This window comes from Recurvomyces mirabilis (genome assembly GCF_035927965.1).
Source record: "Recurvomyces mirabilis strain CCFEE 5264 chromosome Unknown scaffold_48, whole genome shotgun sequence".
NCBI lineage: Eukaryota > Fungi > Ascomycota > Dothideomycetes > Mycosphaerellales > Teratosphaeriaceae > Recurvomyces > Recurvomyces mirabilis.
In genome coordinates, this window is record NW_027041982.1 from 24,538 (window position 1) to 42,904 (window position 18,367).

The 18,367-nt window shown below is 54.1% G+C and overlaps 6 protein-coding genes across 6 annotated transcripts; 3 read left to right on the forward strand and 3 right to left on the reverse strand.

Annotated features, from left to right (window-relative positions):
• Positions 1 to 188: 188 nt before the first annotated feature.
• On the reverse strand, positions 189 to 1,814 carry LTS14_010707 (uncharacterized protein; the record flags this gene model as incomplete). Its single annotated transcript, XM_064843383.1, has 1 exon — positions 189 to 1,814. One exon carries the CDS (start codon positions 1,812 to 1,814, stop codon positions 189 to 191), a length of 1,626 nt encoding a protein of 541 aa, XP_064689025.1.
• An 838-nt stretch (positions 1,815 to 2,652) lies between these two features.
• LTS14_010708 (uncharacterized protein) lies at positions 2,653 to 3,696 on the reverse strand (the record flags this gene model as incomplete). Its single annotated transcript, XM_064843384.1, has 2 exons — positions 2,653 to 2,760; positions 2,818 to 3,696. 2 exons carry the CDS (start codon positions 3,694 to 3,696, stop codon positions 2,653 to 2,655), a joined length of 987 nt encoding a protein of 328 aa, XP_064689026.1.
• Positions 3,697 to 5,796: 2,100 nt separating this feature from the next.
• rpl8 (60S ribosomal protein L8) lies at positions 5,797 to 7,016 on the forward strand (the record flags this gene model as incomplete). Its single annotated transcript, XM_064843385.1, has 4 exons — positions 5,797 to 5,799; positions 6,096 to 6,176; positions 6,247 to 6,756; positions 6,816 to 7,016. 4 exons carry the CDS (start codon positions 5,797 to 5,799, stop codon positions 7,014 to 7,016), a joined length of 795 nt encoding a protein of 264 aa, XP_064689027.1.
• A 1,310-nt stretch (positions 7,017 to 8,326) lies between these two features.
• On the forward strand, positions 8,327 to 9,184 carry LTS14_010710 (uncharacterized protein; the record flags this gene model as incomplete). Its single annotated transcript, XM_064843386.1, has 2 exons — positions 8,327 to 8,800; positions 8,849 to 9,184. 2 exons carry the CDS (start codon positions 8,327 to 8,329, stop codon positions 9,182 to 9,184), a joined length of 810 nt encoding a protein of 269 aa, XP_064689028.1.
• A 294-nt stretch (positions 9,185 to 9,478) lies between these two features.
• PSF3 (DNA replication protein) lies at positions 9,479 to 10,038 on the reverse strand (the record flags this gene model as incomplete). Its single annotated transcript, XM_064843387.1, has 2 exons — positions 9,479 to 9,631; positions 9,820 to 10,038. 2 exons carry the CDS (start codon positions 10,036 to 10,038, stop codon positions 9,479 to 9,481), a joined length of 372 nt encoding a protein of 123 aa, XP_064689029.1.
• A 917-nt stretch (positions 10,039 to 10,955) lies between these two features.
• BLM3 (Proteasome activator BLM10) lies at positions 10,956 to 17,073 on the forward strand (the record flags this gene model as incomplete). The annotated part of the gene is made up of 2 exons (XM_064843388.1): positions 10,956 to 16,946; positions 17,011 to 17,073. 2 exons carry the CDS (start codon positions 10,956 to 10,958, stop codon positions 17,071 to 17,073), a joined length of 6,054 nt encoding a protein of 2,017 aa, XP_064689030.1.
• Positions 17,074 to 18,367: the final 1,294 nt, after the last annotated feature.

Genomic DNA, 18,367 nt, shown 5'->3' on the forward strand with positions numbered 1-18,367 from the left:
TGCAATGAAGCACATTTGTTATGAAGCAGTGGTAGAGTTGTTGCCTAGCATTGAAGTCATGTTCAAGACCGAACTAGCGGATGCATGCATGCATTCAGCTTACACATACGCATGTGACAAGCTGCAGGCCATCTTTCATTGGTCCATCATCGTTGATACAATGAAGAGGTCATTGTGGCCGTTGTCGCTCAGCCAGGAGCTTCACCAGAGATAGCAGCAACCATGAGCGCATCAATGCGCTGCTTGTAAAGCGTCATGGTGTGCATTGCAGGATCACCAAACACCACCGAACGAAGCTCTTCGTCCGTCAACTGAACAGCTTCCACAGCACCCGATCTCGAAGTCGGCTTCTCCCGCAGCAGAACCAATCGTCCAGCCGTCGAGAGTGAAGCATCTGGGACCGGCCAGCGAGGTGGCAGCGCGATCTTCGAGGATATGGCCGCATCCCCCTTCAGAGTCTGCCGCGACACATGCTCACGAAGTGCTTTGTGAGAACACGTGTTCGGCGCGGGAGAGGCGAGAAGCTTCGACAGTGACTTGATATAAGCCCAGTCTGCGCGCACAACCAAGTCGCCTTCATTAGCAAAAGCCAAGAACTGATTACTCCTGCCTTGCCGCCTGCTCGGCAGTTGCAATGAAAGCAACGAGACTGGCGGTGCTCCAAACGTCACACAATGTAGTCGCCTGAACACGCCAGCCAGGGAGGTCAGCTCAGAGTCCAGAGTCTTGGACATGATATGCATATACAGCAGACTCGCCACCGCACCACCAGCCGAATGCCCAGTGAAAAGCAACGAGCATCCGGCCCAGGACGGCTCGTTCTCAATGAAGCTTCGCAGTTGTGCAGCCACCGGACCGATCATCGCCCGTGCGACTTCGAGAAACCCAGCATGACAAGCATTCCCTTCATCGTCCAAAAAGCCCACCGGAAGCTTAGGATCAAACCCAAAATTGACCTGCCAATCGACAATATTCTTCTGGCTGCCTCGGATCGCCACAATGAGAAGCTTCCTATCGTCGACTTCGTGGTCTTTCACCAGCATGGCTTTAGTGCCCGAGCGGGGGTCTGCCGCTACGTAGCCCTCGGCTGCACCTTTGCGTGGTCGCTTGTACACTTCTAAGGATGCGTTTGCTGCTCGACAGACGACGGGCCAGGTGTCGGTGTACATTTTGAATGGGACCATGCCGGGTGGTAGGCGGGAGTTGCGATAAAGCCATGACTTCTTGAAGTTGAGGATCCCGCTTCTCGAGTCCGTTGTCTTGACTTCGGGGCGTTGTCGTCCGGGTTTCGAAGGTATTGGTGTCAAGACTGGATCGACCTCGTCTATTGTGTCCAGCCCTCTTGCTAATGCTTCGACTTCGTCTATGTCGACGTCTTCTTGTACGCCCCGCGAGAGCATGTCGTTTACTCGGGCGGCTACTCGGTCGACTAATGCTGCGCCTTGGTTCATTCGACGTGCCACCGAGCAGTCATTGTTCCCGCTGGTCATGGGTCTTGATACTCGTGGTGTGGCTGCACTCTGGCTTGTCCAAGCTCCTGCCGTTTGAGGGCGATCGAAATTGATTGTCGATGTCGAAGCCCATGGAGTAGCATAACCAGGCGGGAGGCCGTACGAGGGAGGATACTGGTCTGCTAGGTACTGCTGGCTCGCGAAAGCCGGAGCGCGTGCCCATAGTGGAGCGTTGTATGGTTCACCATAGCTCTCGTAAGGCTGATATTGTGGTGGTGGAGGTCTTTGGTCGGTCAAGACGTTCTTCAATGGTTGTGCCTTCAGGTCACGCTTCTTCTTCTCTTTCGTGGGGGAAGCTACCATGGTATCTGTGCCCGACAATCTCGCTCGACGCTGGAGGAGATGCATCGTGCTATTCGACCAAATCGTCCTCTAGTTCGAAGACTTCCCATGCGAATTGCTGGAATCACTAGCTCATCGTCTACAAGTCGCGTACCGACTCATCGCACACGAAAAGGAAAATACGTGAGTGTGTAAGGATCGAATACAGTAACACTTACAGAATAAGAAGACATTCACCTCCCCAAACACCTTATTACATCGCAAGGCTCACTCACGGCTTCCAAAGCCTCCGGGCGATGGATGGGACTCCGCCACAATCGCCTTGGGCTCTACATGATGCGCATGAGACGAGTTGCCTTGACTGGCTGAAGGACATGAAACGGACCTAAGTGGCACGAGCCGCGATTGCATGATGCCAAGGCTCGCCCCGTTTGGGAGGAGTTGTGCCTGATATTGGGTGCCTGAGGTGGTGTGAATGTTACTATGATTTTTATGCAGGAGAATGGTTTGCGATGGGAGTTGCGATACCCGTGAGGCAGCTTGGAGTGACACAGTATCATATAATGCGGAGTGTCAGGTCGCTGGTCGCACATTGCGACCTTATGCAGCTGTCCGCTGGAATCATGCTGTCTAGGGCGAAGGCAATGAGTCACCATGTTTACCAGTCTCGAAGGGGTACCGCAAGGCAACTGATCACGCATATCGAGACCACACGTTACGAGCGTCATGAATACTCGCCACACGGCTTCTTCAGAGTCTTGCAATATGGTACTCGAAGCGCAGATACGATGGTCTTGGTAAGTATAATACAGATGTCGTGGCCGAACTCGTCGTGCAGAACTGGTATACATGACCGAGCTCACAGCTTCGGGATGAACATGGGCGTGTTCTTCTTCCACTCCTGGTAGTCTTTACGATCGCCATATCGCTTGTCGTACTTGTTCTCGCTCATGGGAACACCAGAAACCTGTTTCATGTCAGCATATGCATCATCACCTCAACATAGTAGGAGGATTTCACTTACCTTCAGTAGCAAGAATGTAACGAAAGCCGGGCTCACAGCAGCCATACCCAACGCCCCAACCCTCGCAACAGCACTTCCACTAAACCCCATTCCCGCTTGTCCAACGCTCGACAACATCACTCCAGCAGCAGTAGTAGCAATACCCGTCCACAACGTAGCCTCGCCAAAGTAATTGGGATGCCTACTCTTACTCCATAACCCTCTAGTCAAAAACTCCTCATTATGCTTCTTCTCCTTCTTCTCCTTGACCCATTTGTTCTTCTGACTATCGGCCGTAGCCTCGAAGGTGATGCCTCCGACGTACAAGAGCACACCGAGGATATCTGTTAGTGTTACTAATGGGAGGACGGCGAGCGTCGTGGCGGGGATGCTGTTGATGGCTAATACGGGCATAAGGCATAATGATACCCAAGTAGCTTGGGCGAGGAAAGCTCCGAGGAATTTGGGAGCAGATTCCCGGATCCCGTTGAAGCGGCTATCTTTTCCTTCGTCCGCAGTAATTCGTGCGAAGAGGAAGGAGCCCAAGCGTGTGGCCCAGATTGTCACGGCGGCGGAAAGGACGACTTGCCGCCAATTCCACGCACTGACACCACCTTTACTCGTCAGACTAGCCAGGAGACTTGGCCATGCTGGTGCTGTGGCGGACGTACTCGCTGCTAGACGAGCGCGGAGGGTGGGAAGGTAGAGGGATAGTGCCGTGCAGGAGATGTAGGTCAGACTGCCGCTGAGATCGTAGAAGCGTTCGGTTTGGCCGAGGATGGAGGGTAAGGCGGCCGCGGCTTGGAGACCGAAAGCTAGGCCGATGCTGGGGACGAGGGTGCGGAGGAAGGGGTTGCGGTAGTTGGTTGCATGGAGGAGGGCGTTGAGGAGGCCGGACATGATGGCTGTGGGTCCTTGATGTCGATGCTGCTGCTGAGGAGGTGTTTTGCTCCGTTTAGTTGGAGGAGCGTTGAGATGAGTAAGAGCACGTCTATATGACCATACTGGGGAGGAATAGCAACTCGACTTGATATGTAGCTCAGAACATGTCTGTAATCCTTCGCGTGGCCTTTCACATGCAAGCAGTGACGACATTGTCCCAATCGGGATGGCACCGACAGGAGCTCGGATTTTGGATCTGCCCGAGTTCCTCTTCACAGCTGTTTCCTTTCGCTCGTCACCCCAAATGGGGAGGAGTAGTAGAAGTGAGAGTTCAGTCGACCCCGGAGAAGGCATACTTACCAAGTCCGCGATATCTCGGCCGGGGGACATCTCTTCAAGCGGCCGGGCTCATGGGACTGCGTTCGATATACAATGGCATCTTCGAACACTCCGGAGCCCACTCTCTCCCCCAGATATGTGCTGCCATCGGACCTCATACTGCTGAATTATGTTGTCTGGGGCAAGACGAGCTCTGCTTAGTAGGGGTCTTTCAAATACTCGTTGACATACACTCTCTTCTCACCGCATGCAGACATTCTTGACAAGAGACAGCATGTCGGATTCGAGGGCCGCCATTCCTGCAGGCTTTCGCAATGCAGCTCACATGTTATGCCTGGTTTGCTCGATGCTCGGTCTCATATCACGGTAGTCAGAACGTGAAGGCATTTCCCAGACTCGATGTTGCAGTCATGATACAGCGGTAACGCCCCGCACTTGTAGGAACGATACGCGTGTACAGTACGCGGATCATGTTTCCGGCAAGTTTCGAGTCACTGTCGCTGAAAGCAGCTATACGAAGAGTCATATCAAGCATTCGAGGTATAACATCTCACAACAGCCACTGCCCTAGCTTCTACTACTTCCTAAATCCCCAATCCCACCAATCTGACTCTCTGTACCACTATCCTCGATCAAAATGACAGCACCCTTACCCCTCTCAGCACCTCCTCATATCCTCTCCCTCCTCTCGGACTTACACAAGAAGTCCCTAGATCAAGAAGCAACCCTCTCCAAAACCGGCAAAGTCTTCTCTACAACCCTCATCGACGACCTAGCCGCGACCAAGACCGAGACTCAATCCGGCGACCTGGAGGATATCTACGGCCATTCCGCCAGCGCCTCCTCATAATCAGGGACCACAGACTTCGATACCCTAATGCAAGATAAATTCATCGCGTTGGACGAGGATAAATGCTGTTTAATGTACTAATTACTCTTATCCATGGGCGCGACCAATGTCGTAGAAGCTGGTACCAGTTTCGGCGTGAGTACGATTTATCTTGCGCTTGCTGTGGGGGAGGATAAGCGGAGGTTGGGGACGAAGGCTGGGGATGGTGAGTGGGACGGAGATGGAATTGTCTAAGGCGGAGGTGGCAAGGGGGTATTGGGAAAAGTGTGGGGAGGTGGTGAGTAAGGAGGTGGAACTGAGGGTTGGGATTTTACGGGAGACGTTGAGGGAGGGATTGCCAGGGGAGGGGGTGGATCTACTTCTTCTGGACAGTACGTTCATCCCACACCGCCCTCATGATGTCTAGCAAGTTTCTATTCCCTGATAACATGCCTCGTCTGGTCTGCCCTCGCTCTCCTGAACTTGGAACTCGTGCAGCCGCATTTGAGGCCGGGCGCGGTGGTACTGAAGGATAATTATTCTATCTCCAGGGCTGAGTGGTATAAGGATCTCCTGGCGTATTTGAGCCTTTGCAGCTTCTCGTGCTCAGGACGTCACCAGAACGCGCACTGCTATTGTCATTTCTTCGTGAACTATTCGGCCATGCTTTTGGTGCGTTGATGTTATGTCGGTCAAGCTTATGATTAGAGCTTTAAGCATAGTCCACCTTATTATGCTTGTCGCGAGACGTTTGTTAGTGGAGAGCACAGGGCTGGCCAATCGTGGAGACCTCACACGTGATGTGGCGGATCATCTTCCGCACCTATGGCCTTTTTGCTCCGGGCTTGGCACGCCCAAGCCAGAACTTCGCGAAATTGTTGGCGCGGGAATGAACTGGGCTTTGCAGCGACATCGACAACGACAACCCCATCGCCCACTACACCGTCGACATGGTAAGCGTACACTCACTCACTCACTCACCCATCTAGCAAATTAGTTACATGCCTCTGCTGTCTGCTGTCTGCTTTCTCGCACACACCCAGCATGCTGTAGCGATGACCCTCCAAGCCCACCAATGCACTGTCTGTGTCTCTTCGGAGCAGCAGCAGCAGCAGCAGCAGCGGTGTCGTGCTGAAATGGCTTGAGCTGCCCCTCTACCTGTCAGGATCGCGAGAGCGATAAACTGGCAGGCACGATGCAGACTCTGTAGAGATTGAACAGTTGACTGACTGTTCCTTCTCAATGACAGCCTCCCAAGTCTGGTAAGAAAGCCGCCCCAGCGCCCTTCCCGGGCACCAAAGCTGGTGTGAGCGGAAAGAAGAAGACGTCGGTATGTTATTCATCCTATCCTACCCATCTCGCATCGTGCACCACTGACATGCGCTGACACGTCCTTCTAGAACCCCCTCATCGAGCGCCGCCCGCGCAACTACGGTATCGGCCAGGATGTACAACCCAAGCGCAATCTCTCCCGCATGGTCCGCTGGCCCGAGTACGTCCGTCTCCAACGCCAGCGCAAGATCTTGAACATGCGCCTCAAGGTCCCGCCAGCGATTGCCCAATTCGGCCAAACCCTCGACCGCAACTCCGCCGCCCAGCTGTTCAAATTCCTGAACAAGTACCGACCCGAGACCAAGGCTGATAAGAAGGAGCGTCTGCACGCCGAGGCTACGGCGGTGTCCGAGGGCAAGAAGAAGGAGGATGTGAGCAAGAAGCCGTTCACCGTCAAGTATGGTCTCAACCATGTCGTGGCTCTTATTGAGGCGAAGAAGACTGCGCTGGTGCTCATTCCTAACGATGTCGACCCCATTGAGCTCGTCACCTTCCTTCCCGCGTTGTGCAGGAAGATGGGTGTGCCGTATGCCATTGTGAAGGGTAAGGCGAGGTTGGGCACGGTTGTGCACAAGAAGGTATGTAACATGCCAAACCACAACGCCACATCTACATGCTAACATGGGTTGTTTGATAGACCGCCGCCGCTCTCGCCATCACCGAAGTCCGCGGCGAAGACAAGTCGGAGCTCAGCAAGCTCGTCCAGACGATCAAGGAGGGCTACATGGACAAGAACGAGGAGGCCAAGAGGCACTGGGGTGGTGGTATCATGGGTGCCAAGGCCAATGCCCGTGAGAGGAAGAAGAAGGAGCGTGCGGAGAGGGAGATCAAGATATAAGTGTCTGTCATGCTGCTCGGTGGCGTGTGATGGACTCTGCACTCTTGATGGTGCATGCAGAGAGCTGTGCCATGACATGCTGCGGTATGGCAGTGATGTCGTGATGTCGTATCTTACTTTAGCGCATCACAAGACTCTTAACACGTTCAACAACCCCGTCGTCTCACAAAACCCTTCACTAATATAGCCATGCTTCCATATAAATCCTCACGAAGTCTTCGAACGTTGTTGCGTGCCACTTTGATGGAGGACGCATGCACTTCTCTCAGATTTGAGGGAGCAGGCAGTGAGTGATGGGCTGACACAGACCCCGGCTCCCCTGAAGTGATTGACGGCGTGGGCGTGTGCTTCATGCTCGAAACACCACCCACACCGTGGACTTGAGGCCGAGTGTCGTTTCATGGAGTGAGTACGATGTGGGAATCGGTGGGGGGGTCGCAGGGTCCATGTCTGGAGCAGGTAGTGTGTTGTCGTAGCAGATTTCGAATGGCTGCGTGTTTGCCTACAACTCGCTGCGGATTGACCTGTTTCGATCGTGATGGGATTCCTCTTGATACATCAGGGTATCTGGTCGGTTCTCAGCTGTGTCGTGATCGGGATATCCATCCAGGGTTTGGGACTCTGTGTTCCATCAATCGGAGCTCGTCGTGGGATAGTTGGGATGCCTCAGGCAGACCCCTCCATCTTGTTATTGCGGCTTCGAGCCATTACCAAACTTGATTCCACCCCCCTCGTCCAATCACGAAAGGTTTGGATGTACAACACCACGTGCGAGGACAGCGTTAGGAAATGTGTTAAGTAGCTCCGTAGCGCTATCCCTATTATCGTCGATTCCCTGGAGTGTCCTCAGATCGTCCTCCCTTGGGGTTTTGACCAGATGGGACTTTGGGGATGGTCTTGAGGTCACGTCTACACATCCACGTGCGATGGACAACTTCGGGGAACTCTTCACTTGCTTTCTCATTCCATCCCGGTAATGTGGGTTTCTGAAATGTCCTCAGATCGTCCTCCCTCTGGGTTTCGGCCAGGTGGGAATTCTGGGGATGGTCGTAGTCTTGAGAGTGGAGGATGGGAGTTGTCTTCATCTTAGATGGATGAGGATAATAGATGTTCATGAGTCTGATAAATAGAACCGTCTCGCCGTCAGGTATTGTGAGAATTTGTATCGTCCAGCAAGGACAGTTTTTTTGGGTTAAGTCGTCTCTACGCTGAGTGATCGATCGTATCGACGATATTGAAGGAAGCAAACAACCAACCAGCCCGTCCTGACAATAACAAGTTCACCTCACCACATCCCAATTCACCTCAACATGACCCGGCAAACCCCATCCACCCTCCCGTCTCAACCCCTGAGTCCAGAAACCTCGCACCCGCGCCACCCCCTCTACCCCACCCCGTCTGGAATCAACGTGAGTCTCCATCCCACCTCGATCCCTTGGTACGACTGGCCTTCAATCCAAACTATGCTGGTCGAGTCCAATCTGATACGCCAACATCTCCGCGCCATCCAGGAGAACATCCAACTGGACCGCGAAAGACGGGAGCAAATCGAGCGATTTCGTCCGGAGCGTGAGCGGAGAGAGAGGGAGGCGAATTGTCAGCCTTTTGATCTCTTGCCGGAGGAGGAGATGAGGGAGTGGAGGGCTCAGGGGTTGGGTTTGAGTTCGAGTTCGGGATTGGGTTCTGGTTTCTGGATGGCTTGTGAGAGGGAGAGGATTGCAGTTGAGCAGGTCGCTTTCCGTCGTACTCCTGGGGCGCCTCGAAGACGTGGTCAAGACGAACAGGTGAAGTCCGGGCCTTCCCGTTGGCCGGCTTGGCTAAATTGGCAACAGCGCAGTCGGTCTGCTGTTCATCTTGGTGTCGGATCGTTCATCAACGGCCACTTTGTCCCGGGGCCTTCGGGATCAGATTCTGATACGATGCTCTGGGACGCTCCGGCTGCAGATGACTCGCCGTCGTCATCGTCGTCGTCGCTCGCGGCTTCGGACAGTGGTAATGAAGCTGATGACGAAGCTGAGGATGAAGCTGCTGCTGATGTTGATGCAGGTGCTTGGGACGCTTGTGAGCTTTGTGGGGTCACTGGGCGGTTTAATATCCAGACCCGTCATGGTCGGATTGCTTGTGTGAGGTGTGCGATGAGGGGGAGTGGATTGCCGAGAAGACGGTAGGAGGGTGGTAGGATCTGTTGGTGAGGTCTATGGGATCGGAGGGGCCGTGTGTATCTGGTTGGGTTTGCGCTGCTGTTGCAGGATAGATTGGTTGGGATGGAGTTTCATGGGTCGTGCTTGGTGGTGGAATTCCATTAGACTGCGAACATACCAAAGACTGTATGAAAACCAGACGCACTGTATACTTGCTTTGATCCATGGTTTCATGATCTAGAGGTACTCTCGAACCACCTTCTCGTTGAAGTAATGCCGTCGTGTGCTGCGCGGAATACTATTAATATATTAGTACCACGACTACAGCGATAGAAAGATAAGATGAAGGCACATACATTGCCGTTCGGTGTCATCAAGACCTTGCATGAATTCGCCTCCTGCACCGCCTCCCTGCTGAGTAGCACCGGAGTGCTGGGCTTTATCTGCTATCTCGAGGGCACGTAGTCGGAACGTCTATTGAAAGTGCTTCAAATTAGCATATTTCTTGCTGATATAACATCAGATACCTGAAGTCCGAATATTGTATCTCGTTTGCAAGGACGATACGAGCCACATAGACAGGAGATAGAGAGCGCGACAAGCACGACTGGCAAGCCAACACGAGAGAAAGAAAGGACGGCAAAAGAGGAAGCAAGACCAACCTCTACCAGCACACCAGCAACCTCCTCCTCCTCAAACAACTCCAACATCCGCTCCCCCAACCCATAAAACCACGTCGCCTGCGCCCGTAGATCCACACTCCCGGGGTCCGCTCGCAGGGCGTTCAACACCTTTTCGTTCAATGCGGCGGGCATGTCGAGGGTGGCGAGTGAATCGGATCCGGGGCCGGAGGGCTTGGACACGGCAAGCATTTCCGCCATCCAGATTGGGAGGTCGAGTTTTGTGTTCGGCGTGATGGGGGTGTGGTTGTTGAGGGGGGAGAGGGAAGGGATGGTGAGGTGGAAGGTGGTGGGGGATTTTTGGGAGGTGGTTAGGAGGGCGGTGGGGGAGTAGTATGTTGTCATTTTCTCTCACTCCTCCGAGGGTAGATACTTTTGGGAGTGTCCGGGGATGGCAATGGTGTGATCGTCTTGTGATGCGGTGGTTGTAATGCTCCGACTCCCGATAGTGGTTGGTGGTGGCGAGCTTTTGGACGCGCAGCGTGAGCGTGCCTGCCCCGGGCTTGCGCGTTGGGTGTTTGCCTAGACTGGTGGAGAGCTTCAATAGTGGATGGCTTCACTTGAGTTTCTTGATTACTTCTTTCACCGTGGAAACTGCCCTTCGTCCATCAGCGAATTCAACCACCAATCTTCGACCTCGTTGTCTCATATCATCACTGTCCACAGGAGAGGCAAGATCACTCGTGATTGTCGCGTGCCCCAAGCGCCGGAACATCCCCTCGCCGGGACATCCTCTCGCCGGAACATCCTCTCGCCGATCACCTGCAAGAGCTTCCCGCTGCGCTAGTTCTAGTCTGTTGCTGATGGATGGTTGATATGACACAACACTCTCCATCCACCCACCACCGTCGCCACGATCAACAGCTTACATACTCAGAAGCTCCATAGAGGACAGCAGAGCGGAGCGGTGGACTGAGTAGCTCAACAGATGATGGAATGACAGCTTGACGTCACTCATTCACATCCATAGCTCTCTCACACACAGTGTCGTGTGCCTGCTTACCAAACTGTCTTGCCACGAGGCAGTCACGTTTTCGCACCACAACACACACAACTCGAAGACACGTAATCGACATCGATGACCTGACGAGCACAGACTCGATCACACACCACCCAGCATGGCCATCGATGGCCCGCATCACGACCGCATCTCCGACTTGCTGCACACCCAGACCAACGGAGGCAGCCATGATGACTCCCGAGCGACCTCACCCGGCGGTCTCGGCACCCGAAGCATTGCGGGAGATGCAGACGATGCCACGGACGTCTCACGGCTGGGACGAACCCGACCGCGGGTCTTCCCCTACGCCAAATACCTCCCCTACGAAACCGAGTCGCAGGAGCAGAAAGAAGCAGACTTGGACGAGATGATCAAGCACTTGTACATCGCAGTCGCGTCAAGTGACTTCATGCCGGGCGCCGTGCATTGGACGAAGGAGATTCGAGGATGGATGAGCTTGAAGTTTGACCTGACGAAGAAGCAGAGAATCTCGTTGGTGAAGCTCTACTATAAGCTCTCGCTCGCCCCGGGTCTCGAGTACTCGGTCGCTGAGCGATTTGCTAGTATGTTCATGGTCCTCACCAAGCGCAAGCACTACCTTCGACCAGGCAAGGACCTGACGCTGGACTGGCGACCGCTGTACAAGGAGCTGAAGGTGTTTGTTCTGCCGTCTGAGAGCAGCACACAGAACACATACAGCAGCAAGAGGAACATTCGGACGTTGGCCAAGCTTTGCACGTTCGCACAGCTGTTCTTCGACCCAAAAGAGATCCCGGCTATGCTGGAGGAGTTTCTTCCGTACTACAGCATGTCTTTCTCTGAACAAGCATTTGTGGTGCTCGGCCTCCTCAACCTCATGCTGCCAACCGCGCCGCCACCGGAAGATGACGAGAAGCTGCAGCCGCAGTACTTCCTCCCAACATTCTTCCATTTATGGTCTACCATCAATAGGAGCATGATGGTCGACATGAAGATGCTCGATATCTTCTCAAGACAGGCCAGAGACTGTTTAGTAGCAGAGCATGTCCCCTTCAGTGCAACCGGCATCTTCACGGAAGAACAGTCCTCACTCATCTTCACAGCCGTACTACGTCTGCTAGAAATCCCAGTCGGACAGGCGACCACACCATACAGCGCGACTGTTGACGTCGGTGCAGGCAGCGCCATCCTCCTCGACCGCGACGCACGCAAACATCCCGTCTCACACAGCATAGCACGCTGGATCATCATGTCACTCTCCCCGCAATGCCTCTCCGCCTCCAACAATCGAAGCACCCTCCACCAACTCGAAGGGTTGATCCAAGGTGTAGAGACGTTCTTCCATCCGTCAAATTCCGGCGGCTGGACCAAGCCTCTAGCACAACTTGTCTACTACCTCGCCGACTTCTTCGTCATGCGCTGGAACCGAGAACAGACGGGCGAGTACGACGTCCCCGCCGACCGCAAACTCAACGATGAGGTGAAGAAGAGGTTTGTCCTCTGTCTGAGGGACGTGGTGTTCATGGGCATCTACGCCAAGAGCGGCACGGCGATGAATTACAGTCTTAGTACGCTGCAGAGCCTGGCGTACTTGGAGCCTAATCTCATCTTACCCGGAGCGCTCCAGCGCATCTACCCGGCTATGCAGGGACTAGTGGAAGTCCACCGCACCATCTCCTCCATCCGAGCACTGCAGATGCTTAGCAAGATCATTGCGAGGACGAAGGGGTATAGATGTCATCTGACTACTCTCCTCGGACTGGCTCTACCCGGTATCGACGCCAATGATCTGGACAAGACGATGCATAGTCTGGCTTTCGTACAGGCCGTCTGCTATAACATCCCCCTTGTTGACCTCACCAAAGTCTCGAAGAGGGAGCATAGTGATCTCAATGGCGATTTCGAGATGGTGGAGGCGAGCAGCCCGCCTGTCACGGAGTCTGCGGGCACGGGTCTGGCTGTTGAGTGGATTACTGGGCAAGTCACGAGGTTCGAGCAAGAGGGCCCAGCTATTGAGGTGGATTACATGACCGAGCTGTCTGAAGAGGACGAGGAGGCCATCTTGAAGTCCTCAACTGCTGGGTTTGCGGAGTTCATCATCTCGTTCATGGGGAGGGTGTTTACACTCCTGCAGAATCTACCGGATGCTGCGCGTGTCAAGAGCGGGAGTCCTGAGGAGAATGTGGTGAATACGCTGCCTGCCACCTTCTCCCCATTGCTGGCGAGTCTGAGCCCGGAACTCTACGATCTTGCTCTTGAACAGGTTGCCAAGTTCGCCTCGAATCATGTCGTTCACCAGGCTCGGGATGCGATGGCGTTTATCTGCAACACCCTTGTCAAGATTTGGCCGAAGAAAGCGCTGCACCGACTCCTCCCGGATTTGATCAGCAGTATCCGGACCGAGATCAGCGAGAATGGTGCTGGCTCTACCCGGACTACAGGCTCTGAAATCCTTCCCCGTGATCGGGCGCTGGTGTGGCATGTCTCCCTCCTAAGCATGTGCGTCGTGCATGTTGGCAAGGATGTCCTGGATTTCAAGGAGGAATTGTTCGACCTGGCCAATTTCATGCAGGATACTTGCAAGGGGATCCCGTTGGTGCATGTCAGTAATTTCGTGCATCATCTGCTTCTTAACCTTACGGTCACGTACACGATCGATTATTCCCTTTTCAATAAAGGGGACTTGGATCGCGGGCTCAGTGCTGTGAATTGGAGCGCTACGACTGATCCGGGGAGTTTGGAGGTGCTGTGGCATGTCCCCACGCAAGAGGAACTGGAATACGCGGTCCGGGTTGCTGAGGCACAGGGTGGACGCGCTTTGAAGGCCTTGAAGCAGTTGATTTCTGGGGATGCTAAGATTGCGCGGGATGGCGTGGGGAAGGATTGGTCGGATGAAGTCAGTCGGAATCTGGTTCTGCTGCGCTTGGTCATTTCGGGATTGTGTAGGTTGTTTCGATCCGATGACGGGACTGTTACGCCTTACACTTTCCTTGATACGGCTGGTGAGGGTGGGGAGGGCAGTCCGAAGGAATTGGAGGTCGATGTGCCCTCGGATGAGGACGACAGTGATGAAGCGACTGGTTTCAGCAATTCCGAGGATGAGAAGGTGAAGAGGGCGTTTCAGTATCCTACTGGATATCCGCTTGAGGTCGGCTCAGCACCTTATGATGCTGTGCATGAACTTCGCAAGACGGCGGGAGAGACGTTGCATGCTGTTCATGAATTTCTGGTCAAGCATCAGGAAGACGATGTGCCATGTTTCAATGCGCTTTACACGGCCTATCGGTCTTGGTTTGTCGATATCGGGATCGAAAGGAGCGCGCATGTGTTGGATCGGCTGACTCGACTCCTCTCCGCGGACATTCATCCTTTCAAGTTCTCAGGGACCAGGAAACAGTATCCACGGCCGCTATTGGTGAGACGGGCGAATCTGTATCATTTCCAGCGATTGAGGTTCAATGAACATCCCCGAGCAGCGTCGGATCTGGATAAGATACTGCTTCTGGATCTGGCTGCCAGTTCAACGAGCATCTACACCGATATCCGCCGCACCGCCCAATCCGCGGGCGAACAAGCCGTCAAATCTATCGTTGGCAGCAAACCTTTGATCATCCCACCGCTCCTCAACGCGCTTGAGGACGCCCTGAAGAAGAATGAGCACCCTCGCATCAAAGGCGCGGTGTTTAGTCTGCTCTTCGGCAGTCTGGCGAAGAGTGTGGGGCGGAATTGGAAGTTTGCGCCTAGGATGATTCGATTGTTCATTCGGGTCAGTGAAGCGGATAGGCCGAGTATTCAGAAGTTGGTGGCGAGTAGTAGTTTTACTATTCAGGATTTCACCAAGGCGATGGATCGGATGGTTATTCTGGATCAGGAGGTGCTGAGGGGGATTTGGCCTGAGCTTGATGATGGGGTGGAGGAGGTGCTCGGGGTGGGGAGGATGAAGACGGTGGCCAGGACGATCGAGGAGGCGGATTCGGGGGTCCCGGCTAAGAAGGAGAGGATTAGGAAAAGAAGGGTTGTGGTCGAGCAGGCGAAGAAGGAGCTGGCGAGGGAGCTGTTGAAGGAGGTGCAGACGAGTCATTGGAAGAAGGCGAGTCGGACGGCGGTTATGGTTATCGGGCTGGATTATCGGTTTGAGACGGTCGCGTCGGATGGGGTTGTTGAATTGATTACACGGGGGATTATCGACACGCATCCCGCGCTAAGGGCGCTGTATTCGACTAGTTTGAATGCGGTTTTTAGTCTTGCGCAGACGAGGGCGTTGGTCCAGCATCGGTACGAGAATTATCTGCTTGATGCGCAGTTTGATCCGGATGAGGTTACCATTCCGACGGAGAGGGAGGATGAGGGGTGGACGCAGAGGTACCTCGACGCTTTTGCAAAGCCGGAGACGGAGGCGTATATTGATAATGATTACCCTGGTTGGCTGGTCTGGAAGGATACGATGAAAGGTGCGCAGACGGGCCCGACGAACTTGGTGTATGATGAGGTGGAGATGAACGTTCGCCGGAAGATGGGCTCTTTCATTGATCGGCATTGGTTGTCGACGTACTTCGGGTATATGAAGCAGGAGCCGCGGGATCAGCATGCGGATCGTTTTAGGATTTCGAGTTCGATGATTGTGGCGTATGCGCTTGATCTCATGGCTGCGGGACTCACGGTTGCCAAGTGGCAGGATTTCAAGGATCTGACGCTCGCGGTGCATGGGGATGGGAGTGATAAGCATCAGCATCGGGCTATGGCGGAGATTATGGGCGCGATGTTGTCGAGTGCTGAGGATTTTGAGCAAGGTTTTCGGGAGGAGATTTGGGGGTTTGCGTTCCCGATTTTGAGGAGGATTATGGGGGACGGGTTGACGCCGGAGAATATTGGGTATTGGTCTACGCTTGTCACGCTGGTGGTGGGTGGGAAGGATCCGAGGAGGGCGTGGCCGTTGGTCGATTGGTTGGCCGGGTTCAGGCTCGATATGCAGAGTCATGCTGCTTTCAAGGAGAGCTCGAAGATCCAGCTTTTGCATTTGGTCATTGGGGCTGTGGGGTGGCATTTCCAGCTTGAGAAGCCGGTGGTCAAGGACTTTTTGGAGCATATTGATCATCCTTATAAGGGCGTGAGGGAGGTTATGGGCACGATGTTGGCCACGACTTTTAAGACGAGGTGGCATGAGTCGTATAAGGATGTTCCGACGTTGTTGCAGGCGCAGAGGGATGCGCAGGGAAGTGTCGGGACGAGACCGTACGTGCCTACCGAGGAGTACACGGAGATCATGACCGATGTCTTCGAGCGGCTCGAGAAGTGGCGACTGGAACGACCGGCTGGGATCCAGACACCTACGCCTTACACCCAAGCCAGCAAGACTGTCTTGCTATGGCTCGACACCACCCTCTCGTCCTATGACTGCACGGTCCTCGTGCCTTTCTTCCCGGGAAGTCTGATGACGCAATTACTGCATATGATGGACATCAAGGAGGATCCGGAATTGCAGGCGCTGGCTTACCACGTCTTCCGGCATCTTCCCAACATCCCTCACAACACCACCGAAGACGAGGCTTTCATTAAAGCGTTGATCAAGATTGGGAAGGAGAGCACTTCTTGGCATCAACGGTTGAGGGTCCTCATCAACATCCAAGTCATCTACTTCCGCCACCTCTTCTTGCTTTCGGCCGAGCAGGCTCAGGGGTTGTTGAGGTGCGTGAGGGATATGTTGCATGATGTGCAGCTTGAGGTTCGGCTGGGTGCCGCGGCGACGTTGTCGGGCATGGTGAGGTGTTCGCCGTTGGAGTTTCGGACGAAGAGTGTGGAGGAGCTGAAGAAGCATTTTACGAATCTTCTTGTTAAGAACCCGTTGCCGAAGAAGGCTCGGGCGGGCGTGGCGAAGGACGGGTCTGGGACTGCTACGCCGACTCCCGAGGGGAATAAATTGGTGCTTACTCGGCATGCGGCTGTGCTTGGCCTTGGGGCTCTGGTTCAGGCATTTCCCTACACTTCTCCGCCTCCGGCTTGGTTGCCTGGTGTCCTTGCTACCCTGGCTGGCAAGGCAGCGAGCGATCCAGGTACGGTGGGCAAGAGTGTCAAGAGTATTTTGAGTGATTTCAAGAAGACGAGGCAGGATACTTGGCATGTTGACATGAAGGTACGTTTTCTCCGACACAGTTGGACATGATTTGTCGCGTGATTGCTAACGTTCTTGCTTGCAGGTCTTCACGACGGAGCAGCTGGAGGACCTGGAGGGAGTGTTGTGGAAGAGTTATTTTGCTTAAATGTGACTTTGGAGCAGGCGTTTATCGCACAGATATCCCACGGAGAAAATGCTTTTCGTAAGGCAAAGCATTACGAGGCCCCAATTCTTTCTTAGTCGTTATACCCTGCCTATCAAGACGGTAGCGCGGACTTGTTCGGGGCTTACGGGCGCTGCCATTGTATAGTTGCTTTGACCGGCACTAGTGCCACTACAGAGTCATGTACGTGCGATACAATTTCAACCAAGTCACACCTGAATCGCTGCTATAAGTCTTAGGAGATCAGACGACAGGGGGGTACCTTCGCCATGCCCGTGTTTTGAAGATAAGACATACTGCCGAGTATAGGCCCCACGAGATAGTCATGTTCTAAGACAAGAGACCCACGATCGCAAGATCAAAGCGGGATTCATGGCGTCGCGTGGGAAATCACTGGGAACTCGATTTCTGAAAGGAGCCTTTGCTTCACTATCGATCTCCGACCTATGATCCCACCCAAAGAATGAGGTACAGCTTCGATTGTTCCAGCTATCATCCGCTTCTGACCCCCATGGCTCGAACTTGGTTCGTTCGAGAAGTCTTTGCTTCACTATCGATCTCCGACCTATGGTCCCACCTAAGGAGTGAGGTACAGCTTCGAATGCTCCAGCTATCATCCGCTTCTGGACCCCATGGCTCGACGTTGGTTCGTTCGAGAAGTCTTCGATGTGTCTGTCGACGTTTGCGCCAAGCGTCCGACCGTCACAACAGCTGCCGGGCCGCTGCCTTCCTGTCACCATTTCGCGCCCAGCGAGAGGGCAGAGGAGGGGTGGGACAGCCCACGGTATGACGTCCCGGGTTACGATGGCCCTTAATTGTCGCTGTCATTGCTGTTATCGTTGTCCCCATGGGACGGTCGAAGTCCAACCCCCAGTCCAACTCCAAGCGCGATCGCCACCACAGACAGTGCGAGCAGCCAGAGCAGAATCTTCTTCACCTTGGACAGGCGCGAATACCACGTATGCACCTTGTTACCCGCCTTGTAGCCCCGTTTGACGTGTGGGGCAGCGCGCTCGATGTCCATAGCTGGGTGTCTTGTGGCTGCTGCGTGGTTTTGGTTTTGGTTTTGGTTTGTATCTTCAATGGCAGACGGAGTGGAGTGTGTGTGGTTTGAGGCACAGATGTCCGCGCGGGAGGTGTCCTGGTTGGTGTAGATGAATCCGATGCCCCAACTGTGGATTCTAGTGCGGGAGAGAAGTCGAGCTTCTCAAATAAGGCCAACGGCCCTGTGGTTTGCAAAGCCCATGGCACCGAGAGCACAGCCTCAACCCTAGCG